General features: G+C 38.4%; 1 protein-coding gene across 1 annotated transcript in view; it reads left to right on the forward strand.

Moving 5' to 3' along the window:
• SCAMP1 (secretory carrier membrane protein 1) overlaps positions 1 to 13,339 on the forward strand; it is a 44,383-nt gene extending 31,044 nt beyond the window's left edge. The window contains exons 6-9 of the mRNA XM_082497685.1: positions 6,948 to 7,107; positions 8,577 to 8,678; positions 10,558 to 10,675; positions 12,514 to 13,339. Coding sequence (XP_082353811.1) covers positions 6,948 to 7,107; positions 8,577 to 8,678; positions 10,558 to 10,675; positions 12,514 to 12,678 — 545 coding nt within the window. The 3' untranslated portion in view covers positions 12,679 to 13,339. The remainder of the gene's footprint in view (positions 1 to 6,947; positions 7,108 to 8,576; positions 8,679 to 10,557; positions 10,676 to 12,513) is intronic.
• The last annotated feature ends 309 nt before the right edge of the window (positions 13,340 to 13,648 follow it).

A 13,648-nucleotide genomic window follows, 5' to 3' on the forward strand; every position in this document is an offset into this window, starting at 1 on the left:
TAAGGGAATGTGAATTTCAGAACTTTTCTGTTTTTCAGGGCTTCAGATTTAGTTAGAAAATCTCTGTCACTTTACCTGATAATCTAGTAATCTTACTACTGTGATTGAACCGTGAAATTGAAACACATAAAATGAGCATTCAATCAAGTGAATTCCGCTTCACCATAATCTACAGTTTTCTACATTCACTGCCAGGGTCATTGATCTTCAAATAAACAACTAAATCCACTGTGGAGTGTGTGACTAGTCTTATAAATCTCACAGATATGTAAAATTTATATGTAATCTAAGATCAAGCACTCCAAAATTTTAGGATAGTTACAAATTCTGGCCATCTCCAGGACTGAGTTTTGAAAGTGCCATATGTTTCAAACACAAGGTGAAGTTGGGCAGTGAGAATTGGAATATTAATGCTGTTTTTCTTTTTCCTTCTTATGACAATAAATAAAGGAAGCAGCAATGTTACAGTATTTCAAAATATACAGGAGTTGTGCTTTTATACTAAGATAACAGATTTTCTTTCAGATGAACTGAGATTTTAACTGAGTCCTATTGCTCTTTTCCTTCTTTAGTACTCTGTGATTTAGGGATTACTCAGGAAGGAAGGAGAAGGGCATAATAAAGGAATAGAAAGACAAATTCTGTTTCAGGGAAAAAAGAGATTGAGTACAGAACTCTGTGCCTCAGGGCTGGCTGTTGAATCAATCCTTGTGACTCTTCTTTCCCAGGATCATATCTACATGGTTTGGCTCATTTTTCATTAGAAGCATTCATATGCTTCCTCAGTGGAGGCACTTATTACCATAGCAAACCAGCCTGCTTCTGCTTGCTGCTCTACCCTGTGTTTTATTTCCCTTTCCAGAACTCCCTGGGTCTTGTAAGGCCTAGGGGTTCTGTGAACGTAACCATATTGGGATAAATCTAGTACTGTGTGCTCAGCACTTCATAAAGTAGGTGAGTTTTCTTCTTCCTTTTTAGCAGCCCTAGGAACAAACCTTTATGTTTATGGTATTTTTTCTGTTCAGGAGAGATTCATCTCATCCATCCTTCTGTCTGAGGATACTATCAATAGTACCTATATCGGTCTGTGCTGATGTTTGTTCTGCCTATTCCTGAGAACCTCAAAGGGTAGACACTTCATAAACTCTCTCTAAGCCTGTTCTAGTGTGTTGCTGTCTTTTGTCATTAGAAGATGTTTCCTGGTATATAATTTAATTCTCCCTTCCTATGTTTGATCTTCCCTTTTCTGCCCACTGTTGTTATGGAGAACACATTTATCCCCATTAGTCATCTCCTTTTGGCTAAATTAGCATAGTTTACTCAGCCTTTCTTTGTAGGTTATGTTTTCTGGAGGTCTGATTGTTTGCTGTCTTAGAGATTCACTGCTTGGTCCACACCATATTATTATGGTTATTTTAGTGTGTAGCATCAAGTATTTTACAATGTGGACTGTGTCCAATATTTTAGCTGGAGTCCTAATGTACTATGTAGAGAAAAAAACACCTTCACATTTTTGATAGCATGTGCTTATGTTATGTGCTGATCTAAGCCTGGTTTAGAATATATTTTTTTCCTATGGAAAATTGTGTGTAAGGTGTGTTTGCACATCTTGCCCTCCCCCTCTTCATAAGCATAGAACAGACAACACACAAAAGCCTAAGCTAGATTTGAAGCCACTCTGTGCTCTAAGGTCGTGTGTGATCAAACTTCACCAGCTTTGTCCTCGCTTCTCAGTTGCCTTGAGGCTTCAAAACCTTCCATTTTGTAGGCATCCCATTCCTCTTGGGGCAGTGCCTTACAGGATGACAGTCCAGCTGATTCCTGGGAAGAGACGTATTCTTTTGTTATGTGTCCTAGTGAGGACTTTAGTTTCCTGACAATACCATCAATAAAACATTACTGAAATGAAACTTACTACAAAAATCCATTTTCATCCAGTCCCAGGTGGGACTGGAAAATAACCACCTCAATAATGTAGATGCCAGATAACATCAGTGCAGCTTGTGGTCTTTATTGGCAATTCCAAAGACACTTTCAAACACTTTCTACACTGCTTTTTGTTGATGTTTTTATTTGTTTTTTCAGACACTTTTATCTATAATGTCAAAGACACTTTTAAACACTACTGGATGATAAAGTGTAGTTAATTAAGACAGGGAATGTATATCTAAGTAGGATTCTTCTGTACAAGGAAATGTATGCTAACAAAAATGACGTTCAGTTTGAATCATAGAATGGTTTGGGTCAGAAAGGACCTTAAAGATCACTTAATTCCAACGCCAACCTCCCACTAGACCAGGTTGCTCAAAGGCCCATCCAGCCTGGTCTTGAACACCTCCAGGGATGGGGCATCCACAGCTTCTCTGGGCAACCTGTGCCAGTGCCTTACCACCCTCAAAGTGAAAACTTTTTTCCAAACGTTTAATCTAAACCTGCCCTCTTCCAGTTTAAAGCCATTCCTCTTCATCCTATCACTACACACCCTTGTAAAAAGTCCCTCCCCAGTTTTCCTGTAGGTCCCCTTTAGGTACTGGAAGGCTGCTGTAAGGTCACCCTGGAGCCTTCTCTTCTCCAGGCTAAACAACCCCAACTCTCTCAGCCTGTCCTCATAGGAGAGGAGCTCCAGCCCCCTGATCATCTTTGCGGCCCTTCTCTGGACCCGCTCCAGCGGGTCCATGTCTTTCCTATGATGGGGGCCCCAGAGCTGGACACAGTATTCCAGGTGGGGTCTCACAAGAGTGGAGTAGAGGCGCAGAATCACCTCCCTTGACCTGCTGGCCACGCTTCTTTTAATGCAGCCCAGGATATGGTTGGCCTCCTGGGCTGCGATCGCACATTGCTGGCTCATGTTGAGCTTCCTATCCACCAACACCCCAAAGTCGTTCTCCTCAGGGCTGCTTTCAATCCATTCTCTACCCCACCTGTGTTTGTGCTTGGGATTGCTGCGACCCATGTGCAGGACCTGGCACTTGGCCTTGTTGAACTTCATGAGGTTGGCATGGGCCCACCTCTCCAGCCTGTCCAGGTCTTTCTGGATGGCATCCCTCCCATCCAGCATGTCTACCTCGCCAAACAGCTTGGTGTCATCGGCAAACTTGCTGAGGGTGCACTCAATCCCACTTGGACATCAAGCCGTTGACCACAACTCTTTGAGTGTGACGGTCCAGCCAATTCCTTATCCACCAAGTGGTCCATCTGTCAAATCCATGTCTCTCCAATTTAGAGACCAGGGTATCGTGTGGGACAGCATCAAACGCTTTGCACAAGTCCAGGTAGATGACGTCAGTTGCTCTTCCCTTGTCCACTACAGCTATAACCCCCTCGTAGAAGGCCACCAAATTTGTCAGGCATGATTTGCCCTTGGTGAAGCCATGCTGGCTGCTGCCAATCACCTCCTCTTTTTCCATGCGCCTTAGCAGAGTTTCCAGGAGGCTCTGCTCCATGATCTTACCAGACACAGAGGTGAGACTGACTGGCCTGTCATTCCCTGCGTCTTCCTTTTTTTTCTGTTTTTAAAAATGGGGGTTATGTTTCCCCTTTTCCGGTCAGTGGACCATTCAAATATGATGGATAGTGGCTTAGCAACTTTCTCTGCCACTTTCCTCAGGACCCATGGATACATCTCATGAGGTCCCATGAACTTGTGCACCTTCATGTTCCTCAGGTAGTCTTATACTTGATCTTCACCTACAGTGGTCGGTTCTTCATTCTCCCAGTGCTTGCCTTTGCCCTCTGTGACTTGGGTGGTATGGCTAGAGCGTTTCCGGTGAAGATCAAGGCAAAAAAATTGTTGAGTACCTCAACCTTCTACACATCTTGGGCAACTAGGTCTCCCTTTTCCTTCCGGACAGGGCTCATGCTTTCCCTTATCTTCCTTTTATCACTGATGTAATTATGGAAGCTTTTCTTGTTGTCCCTGGCCAGATTTAACTCTATCTGGGCTTTTGCTTTCCTAACATGATCCTTGGCTGCTCAGACAATTTCTCTGTATTCCTCCCAGGATACCTGTCTTTGCTTCCACCCTCTGTAGGCTTCCTGTTTCTGTTTCAGATTGTCCAGGAGCTCCTCGTTCATACATGCAGGCATCCTGGCGTTTTTGCCGAACTTCCTCTTCCATGGGATGCATGGCTCCTGAGCTTGGGGAGGTGAGCCTTGAATATTAACCAACTTCCTTCGGACCCTCTTTCTTCCAGGGCTTTATCCCATGGTACTCTACCAAGCAGATCCCTCAAGAGGCTGAAGTCAGCTCTCCTGAAGTCCAGGGTAGTGAGCTTACTGTGCCCCGTCCTTGCTGCCCTGGGGATCATGAACTCCACCATCTCATGATCGCTACAGCCAAGGCTGCCCTTGAGCTTCACTTTCCCCACCAGCCCCTCTTTGTTGTCGAGAAAGTCCAGCCTGGCACCTCCCCTCATTGGGTCTTCCATCACTTGGAGAAGGAGGTTATCATTGATGCATTCCAGTAACCTCCTGGATTGCTTATGTACTGCTGTGTTGTCCGTCCTACAGATATCAAGCTGATTGAAGTCCCCCATGAAGGCTAGGGCTTATGAATGTGAGGCTGCTCCTATCTGTCTGTAGAGGGCCTTACCCACTCAGTCTTCCTGGTCAGGTGGCCTGTAGCAGACCCCTGCTGTAACATGACCTGGCCCTGCCCTCCCTTTAATTTTGACCTATAGGGTCTCTGTCAGCTCCTCATCCATCCCCAGGCAGAGCTCCATGCACTCCAGCTGGTTCTTGACATAGAGGGTGACACCCCCTCCTCGTCTTCCCTGCTTGTCCTTCCTGAAGAGCCTGTATCCTTCCATTCCAACACTCCAGTCATAGGAGCCATCCCACCATCTCTCCGTGATGCCAATAAGGTTATTGCCCTACCGGCGCACGCACATCTCTTAACTCCTCTTGTTTATTGCCCATGCTACGTGCGTTTGTATAGAGGCTTTTAAGTTGGGCCACCAAATGAAGTTGACTTGCCGAAATTCCTTTGTGCTGCACTCCAGGTTCTCTCCTGCTGACCTGTGATCCTTTATTATCCTGTGAATATTTACTAAACTAATGTAATTTCCCATTGTTCTCTCTTATTCTGGCATGAATGCCTTTTTTTATTTTTTTATTTTTTTTTTTTAACCTTAACTGGTTCCACAGCTAACCTAGGAGGATTTCTTAGATCACTTCACACTGAGTACTCTATCGGTACTGTCTGTCATACAGACATTGCATGTTGCAGACTTCTGCCAAAGCCTTAGGTCATTTGAGCCCCTAGGTGGTCATTATCTTCTAATAACTTGTATCATGGTTTAATTTGAAGAGGTGAGTAGGTAGAAGGTACTTAAAACTGTTACGCAGAACATAAACACACCTGTCTGTTCATACGACGGCGAAGCTTATCTGCATCACTTAGTGAAGGTGTTGGCTCAGAGAACGAATGCCTTTCTGTACCTTGCAGCAGGTAGAGAGAAGGGCGAGTGGAGTGGAGGGAGAATTGTCAGTGGAGTCCCATGTCTTCATTGATCGCTTGTTAATACTCAGTTTTTATAGCTGAGATTCTCTGTGACAGTAGTGAAAGAGACCCGCTATGTTGCTGGTTTTATTGTGCTAATAAGTATCAGTAGTGGGTGTGACGTTTCGACCTTCTTCTGCACTTTCTTTTAAAACTTGTCCTGTTATTGTAATGGCAATTACAAAAAAAAAAAAAAAAAGTAGTAATATCAGGAAGTTTTGTATGATTTGTCTGAGGGAAATGTTTTGAATTTCATCAGCCTTTCATACAGTGATGCAGGCATTTTGCTTTAAGATTTTTTTTTTTCCCACTAAGTTGATGTAGGGCAAATACTAGTTAGGAGGGCAGCAAAGAGTTTGAGCCTTTTTTTCAGAATATTATCTTGCCAGTTCTTCTATTAACCTTACCTTACAGCAGAAGGACTAAAATGTTTCTCTGAACTTAAATAAAAAATGATTCCTGCAAGGAGCAGCTTGGGCACTGTCAAATTATAAATACTCTATCCTGGTCCACAAGGACAGAAACTATCCTCTGAGATAGCAAAATCGCTGCTGAATCACTGTTTATTGCTGAACAAAGATAGAAATTAATGTTCATTTAAGTCTGGCAGAACTAACTTCTGTGCCAGATAGCATGAAGTAGTTGTAATGTTTCTTAATACTACTGTATCTTTTTCTGTTCTAAGAACTAAATATATTTCAAATAAACTGTGAAGTTGTAATGCCAGTGTATTTTCTTCAGCAGAAATTCAGTAGTTAACCTGTAATGAAGTCTGCCAATGAGAAAATGCTAGTATTGAGCTAAGAACAGAGCACCAAAAAGGCAGATGTTAAAGATCAACGTTATAAGAAATATTTGAATATGCAGTATGTATTAAAGCATCTAGAACAGCTTCTTGCAGATCATGTTTTCCTGACAAATACTTTTATTAAATGAGTTTTTTTTTTGCTTTATTACATGGAAGACAAAGAGGTTTTCATTGAAAGATTTTTTTTTTTTTTTAAATTTTGATTTCCAAATTAGAATGTGTACACTGCTAAATTTGGGATGCATTTTATATCATTTATAAGCTTTCTCAAAAAATATTCAGTAGCCTGTTAAATAACTGTATGAAGTTACTACTGTAGAAAAAGTATCAATTATTGCAGCTGTAGAAACATCTTTCATCATTTTAAGTTTGAAAATGTTTTCTTTTTATGCCAGGACTTTTTCTTTCACCATATACCTGATAGTACTTGAATTTTCATGCTCAGTATTTTCATTTGTGGATACAGGGTTTACCTGAAAGTTAGAAAACTATAAAAATCAGCTTATTGCTGAGGGTATTGATTTATTGTCAGCATGCTGATTTTTTGTTTAAAAATGCTGAGTTTGGGTATTTAACTATTGTAATAATTTATTGTATAAATGTAATTTAATTAAGACTACTTTGCTTTTGCTTCTACAGTCCATACAGTGACACTGTTTCTTAATATCTTCGGATGTTTGGCCTGGTTTCACGTTGATGCTACACGAGGGGTTGATTTTGGATTGAGCATTCTCTGGTTCTTGCTTTTTACCCCTTGTTCTTTTGTGTGCTGGTACAGACCACTTTATGGAGCTTTCAGGTAAGAAATTCAGCTTGACTTAGGATATTTAAAAACTTGTTGAAATGCATTAACATTCCAGAATTTGTTTGATTATTGTTATGATAATCCTTTAATATGCTTTCATTACAAGCAAGTAGTATGTTTGCCATTAATTCAGGGGTTGTATTTGAAACACAGATGGAAAAAGTTAGGAATATCTTGGAATATCCTTTGAAGTATTTGTAGCTTCTACCATTGACAAAATATTTGGAGGAAATATTTAAATTTGGATTGGACTGATAACAATTTTAAGAAAAAATCTTATTAAATCTCTATCCCTTCACACCAAAATGTGTGTGTGTGTGTGAAATTGTGAAAATCAGCATGTAGAGATTCTAAATCCTGTACTCTTGCAGTATGTCTTGGGATTTTTTTTTTACATTGAAGCATTACAGGATATTCTCAGTTAAAATGCACTAATTCTTGTAGAGAAAGACTGATGGCCAGAAACTGCAGTTAAGCGTAGCCTTTAGACTAATGAGATGTTTATTTTTGCTACCCAAAGAGATACTGCTGTACCCTCACATCTTTGAGGAATCATACAGTTTAACTTGCATTTGCTCTCTAGTAAATCCATAGCTTTTCATAATGAATTTTGGTTGTTTAGAAAAGGAGAACTACTACTTGCATATTCAACTTTCTGTCAGTTGCTCAGTTGAAACTGAAATAGTTATTGAACTGAACTGGTTGAATAAAAACAAATGAACAAACTCCCTTCTGCAGAAAGAGCTATTGATGGCAACATCTGGTTCTAAGTGATAGCTACTTTCTTTAGAACTCTGGTAGCAAGCATATTATATGATCATTAGTTTTGATAGTGACAAGTTGGGGTCTTTGTTGAGGTTTTGCCTGGACATTTATATTTGGGTTTGGTTTTTTGGTTTGGTTTTGTGTTTTTTTTTTTTTTTTTTACTTTTAGTCTTCATCAGGCTGGCATTTTAGTAATTTAGACAGCAGACCTATTTTGTATATTTTGCTTTTAAGCAACAGGTACTTCAGGATTCTCGTTTGCACTACCTTTCAGTAATTCCATATTAGATTTTATTTCCTTTTACAAGTAAAATATTTTCTTCCCATCCTGCCAGCACTGTGAACTTCAGTCTGAAAGTGGAGCAGAATTCTGTTCTTCAGGCATTGTAGCAAAACCTCTACGTTTAGGCTAAGAGGCCTTGCTGCGTGCCGAACAGAACACTGAGGAGTAGTATCCTTCTGCTATTCTGACCTCTGTTAGAGGTGCAGGTGGCAAAAATACTGTATTAAAGAAAGGGCAGCTCTTGAAATAAATACTCTGCAAAACCACAGAATTACTGATACTTCAAGTCACTCTCAATAAATGAAAGCACTTTTCCTGTAGTTAATGCAGAAGAAAACTTTAGATTGGTACTACAGTATTTGCAAAAAGTCGTTAATTTCCTGGCTGCTTTAATCTTTTTTCCCTCCTCTTTCAGGAGTGACAGTTCATTCAGGTTCTTTGTGTTCTTCTTTGTATATATCTGTCAGTTTGCTGTACATGTACTTCAAGCTGCAGGATTTCAAAGATGGGGAAACTGGTGAGTATTCTGTTTGCGGTAGCATTGTACTGTCTGTAAGACAAACACTCATATTTGACATAGCAACTGCAGTGCAGTTTGTGCATCTTTAAAAAAAAAAAAATCTTGTTTTGGAGTGCTTTTAACTAGGAAAAGTGGGTGATACATATCCCAAGAGTGTGAGGTACTTCTGTTGTTAGACTGGTCAAAATTTTATCCTTCAGTGTAAACCACTTCGAACTATTTTTTTATACATTTTCCTCTATTTTGGTGGTATGTGGAGACATTATTTGCTCTATATTTAGGATAAAGACATAAGCAAAACTTAAAGAAAATGAAAATAACTTAATAATATACTGTATGCATATTATTTTGTGTCATTAGTTATTTCTAATTATATTAATATACTTACTACTTGTTAGGGAAATATATAGCTAAAATTTGAAGAATGAGACAACAATGTATTTGGGTGAATATAGTGGTATATCTTTGCAATTATTTGAAAAGCTCATTTGTCAGAGTCAGCTCCATATTCTATAATAGCTGATTTTTCTTTTTGATGCTTGGAAGTATATAAGCTTTTACATGAAGCTTCTATGTATATTGTCTTTTATTTGAGTCTTTGAGGTCTAATACTTAGATTTTACAAGGAAAAGCTATTGGGAATCAGTCACCATCTATGGAAAAAAAAAAAAAAAAAAACAAACCAACAAACTCAGTTAACGAAAAGTGTGTTTGTAGTAGCCAACTGGTAGCATGGAGAGCTATGACTGGCAGTACTGTAGTTGGGTAATGACACTTCTCTGTATTAGTGCTTTTTTGCTGCTAATCTCCAAATGTACATAAGGCAGACAAAACAGCATTGCTTTAGAACTGTAGCGTAAGGAAAGATCCCATTTTATTATTTTTGTTCTCGAATCCGCTGTTTTGCTTTTCTATAGGTACATTGATTGACTTCAACAAAATAAAAGAAGGTATTTTAGAGGGCCAGCTCTCCAAATATGTGGACTGTGCTTTTAAGGATACTTGGGGAAGGGGTATGAAAAGTAGCCAGATCATCAGAAAATGCTAATTACAGTTTGGATTTTGGAGTTTTGTGATAGAGTCCAGTTGGACATAGGGGATATCAAAGCAATTTGAAACAGGTAGACAAAAGTTTTAAGGTTGTTCAAGTTTACAGATTTGTTTTGCTTTTTTTTTCTGTGGAAGAATCTTTTCCAACTTAATGTTTTATTTTTCTTAAGGCAAACCTACTTTTTGTGATTGCAAGTTTGATATTGTATTTTTCTGTTGGTGTTTTGGTTTTGAAGAATGGGGAAATGTTTGAAGTAGGTACTGATATAGCAGTCTTTTCTATTAATTAATCTGATGCTATCTACTTCAAAAAAACTATTATATTAATCTCGATTGAGAAAGCATCACTATGTGAATACAGTTAAATTGAGTCTTCCCACATAGATGCTGTGCGTGTGAGGCATGGTTTTGGTGTATATTTAAAGAAGTTAGAAGCTGTCTTTTTTTAGGGACATATTCTTACACAAAATCGTGTAGTCTTAAATCAGTCTGAAATGACAGTATGACAAAAAACAAACCAAAACAAAACACACCAGAAGCTGATGAGCAACTCTCTAATTTCTTCACAATTCTGCTCAAGGATAATAATCTTTACTACATTTTTTTGTATAGTTTCACTGCATGCATTGGGAAGAATGGAAACTAAGCTCTAACAGCTTATTATAGATCTGACATACGCTTATGTAATCTTTCCATGACTTTTTCTGCAAAAATATTGACAGTTGATCAGAACCAGGAGGTTATAAAGCTATCCTTGATATGGATACCTGTGGTTGAATGGTTTATGTGCTGTGCTAGTAAAGTTTGTCCTTTCTTTTTCCTTCAGTGGGTGGATTTCATCTCTTACTGGTCTTAATAAGAGTATTCCTGTTGGCATTATGATGATAATCATAGCTGCACTTTTCACAGCATCTGCTGTTATCTCTTTAGTTATGTTTAAAAAGGTAAGTTGCGTATTATTCCTTTCTTCTGTTTCCTATGTTTGATCGCAATTTTGCTTTCCTGCTTGAGAGAGGTACTCTTATCACAAAGTAAAGGTGATTAAATTGTATTCTTGGGAGTGTGCCTTACATATTAACAACTGTGCTTTATTGCTTACACTGTTACAAAATGCTGTTTGTACAATGCACGTATTTTCAGCAAACTAAAATGGGGAAACATAGCTCTGAATAAGAGAAATTGGAAAGTAAGCCCACTGGACACTACAATTGTACCTGTAGGTGCCAAGTTGTAATTTTCAAATCTGTGGTGGTTCATCAGGCTGGGTGAAGTGTGATTCAAATGATTGCTAAGTTTCACCTCTTACCAAAATCATTCCCATTAAAATCAATAGAAGAAGGAGATGCCTGGCACATCGAAAAGGATTTTTATTTTTTTGCTTATATTGTTTTAATGTTTTGTGGTCAGTTAATGATTGCGTAGTATGAAAGCTCAAAGAAAGGTGCTTTTTTCCCTTGGTTCTTTTTTGTGAATTTCCGTGCAGAAGACCTAAGTTTAGATACTAATGTGCTAGTAAGTTTTTGTTGTTGTTTAGATAAAATGTAACTGAGAATTCTGCTGCTGATGTGCTGGCAATTCTAATAGCTCAACCTCAGTTACAGTTACACTTAAAGATTTTCACATAGCCAAACTCTTCTGACCTATTTACAGTAAGCCAGAAATTTTAAGTGTTGTCTGGAGATGTCCCTTGTCTTTATTTGTTTTCTGCATGAACACTCAGGTACAGGAGAAAGAAACAAATAAGAGAAGTGTATGGTGGAGCAATTTTTTTTTACACTCTTCCTACCGTATGCGTGAGGATTCTTTTCAAAAACCTGTGTACTCGGATGTGACCTGTTGTATCTTTGTGGATGAGAAATAGTGACATTTATAACAAAGAAAAATGTTACAAAATCAACTTTCCTGCTACACTTAATGAAAATATCTTTGCAATATTATTTGTCAGTTTTATTGTGACTTGATTGAATACGAGTCAGAAATAGAATTTTAATACTCGGGTAATTGAAAGTTTCTCAAGATTTGTGTTTTTGTTGTGCTAGAGATTACATGCCATATTGTTTATAGTGTTTGTAAGTCATATTGTTTAATACTTCTGCTTATTATGCGGAACTATTGGTCATCACATTAGTTTAGCAGATACAGATCTGCATTATTAGGATATTTTATGCTTTTTAATATTAAGTCATAGCTTTGCTTGTTCTTGTAACTGTATCAGTCAGAGAAACAAAATTTTTTTCTAAAAATTGGTGAAGAAAAATGTTCACCAAAATGTTATTGACACAGTGGGTTCAAAACTACTTTTTTGATTTTGTTTCCAGCTGTTTTTCTTAACATGCAACCTTACTGACTCTTTTAATGAGTACAACAAGTTGTATAGAAATTGAGACAGAAGACATTTTTGCAAGCTGCGAGCCCTGCGTTATGCTAAGGATGCAGCCTATTTGTGTATTTAAATATGTTATTTCAGACAGTAGATGATACCACACACATTTTAGTAAAGAACCGTGAGACCCCTGAGACCCCATGAGAACCCCAGCAAGTTTGCTGAACTTGCAAAAGGTTGCAGGTATTCCTACAGTCAAACTGTGCAGCAGGGCCATCAAAAGTTGTAGGATTTGTGGGAAAAAAAGTCTCTTTACTCATTTCTGGATCCTTCCGAATACATGAGCAAACCAGATTTCTCCACCACACAGCTCTGCTTTGCATTTGAGAACTTTGCTGTTCGCCTACCAAGAAATGGAAGGTTCGGTACCGTTTTTTCACTGCTTTTCCACCTCCCTAGGTGCACGGTCTCTACCGCACGACTGGTGCTAGTTTTGAGAAGGCACAGCAGGAGTTTGCAACAGGAGTGATGTCCAACAAAACTGTACAAACTGCTGCAGCCAACGCCGCATCAACAGCAGCAACCAGTGCAGCTCAAAATGCGTTCAAGGGTAACCGAATGTAGGGAAACATGAAGTCATCACATTTCTCTTCGATTGTACTTTATTTTCCAGTCACTTACTATATTCCCTGAAAGCCTAGATCAAAATTCACACAGCATGTTTGTCTCTTCTGCAGCTGTGCATGGGTAAAATGGGAAATGTTTGATTTATTTTATTACAAATTATTTATTTTTAAAAGGTAACCATTCTTTGCCCTTCTTTGAGATGTTACATTCTAGAATATAAAGCCTTCCATATTTTATGGAGGATAAATTATTTCAACAATTGGCCTGAGAATGAATTGTGGTATCTAATGATCAAATAAAAGTATTCAGAATTTGGAAGGCTTTTTAGTGGTTTACTCCGGTATTTTTTTTAACTTCAGGAAAGCACTTTGGATCAATTACTTTTCTTTGTAAGAACTTTTTTCCCTATTTGTACTGTAAGAAGTGGGGTGGACTGAGGGATGTAGAAAGTTAGATTTAGCTACCGCTTTTGCAATTTCAGCAGCTGCTAGAGGACAAATACAAGTAGAGTAGGTATTATAAATTCTTTTCTTGGGTTTTTTTTAGGATAAGTCTTTTGATATAAACCTGTAAGTTTGCATGAATACTGTTGAGTTATCTGATCTTGTTTAAATAGTGTTTTGGTCCAGAATTTATCTGCGCCACTTTATAATTACAGTGTGCATTTGTATCTATTTTCATGGAGTACTCTCTACCTGTGAGAAATGACTATGGTGCATAAACATTCTCTGTAATAGAATGTGTAATGCAGTGTACAGCTTAAGGAAGTTAACTGATGGTTTCAATCACAGAGCTAAAGGATTATATATTTGCTTTTTTAAATTTCAGTATTCATGTCTTGGGGTAACAGTTTTGCTGGAAAAGAAACCAATATTAACTTTTAGAACACTAGTTTCTTGCCCCACTTCCCTCTTCTATGTGCAGTGGTATTTTTGTTGTGTTTGGGATTTTGGGGGGGTTGTTTTTG

This window comes from Vanellus vanellus (assembly GCF_965231255.1).
Source record: "Vanellus vanellus genome assembly, chromosome: Z".
Classification (NCBI taxonomy): Eukaryota; Metazoa; Chordata; class Aves; order Charadriiformes; family Charadriidae; genus Vanellus; species Vanellus vanellus.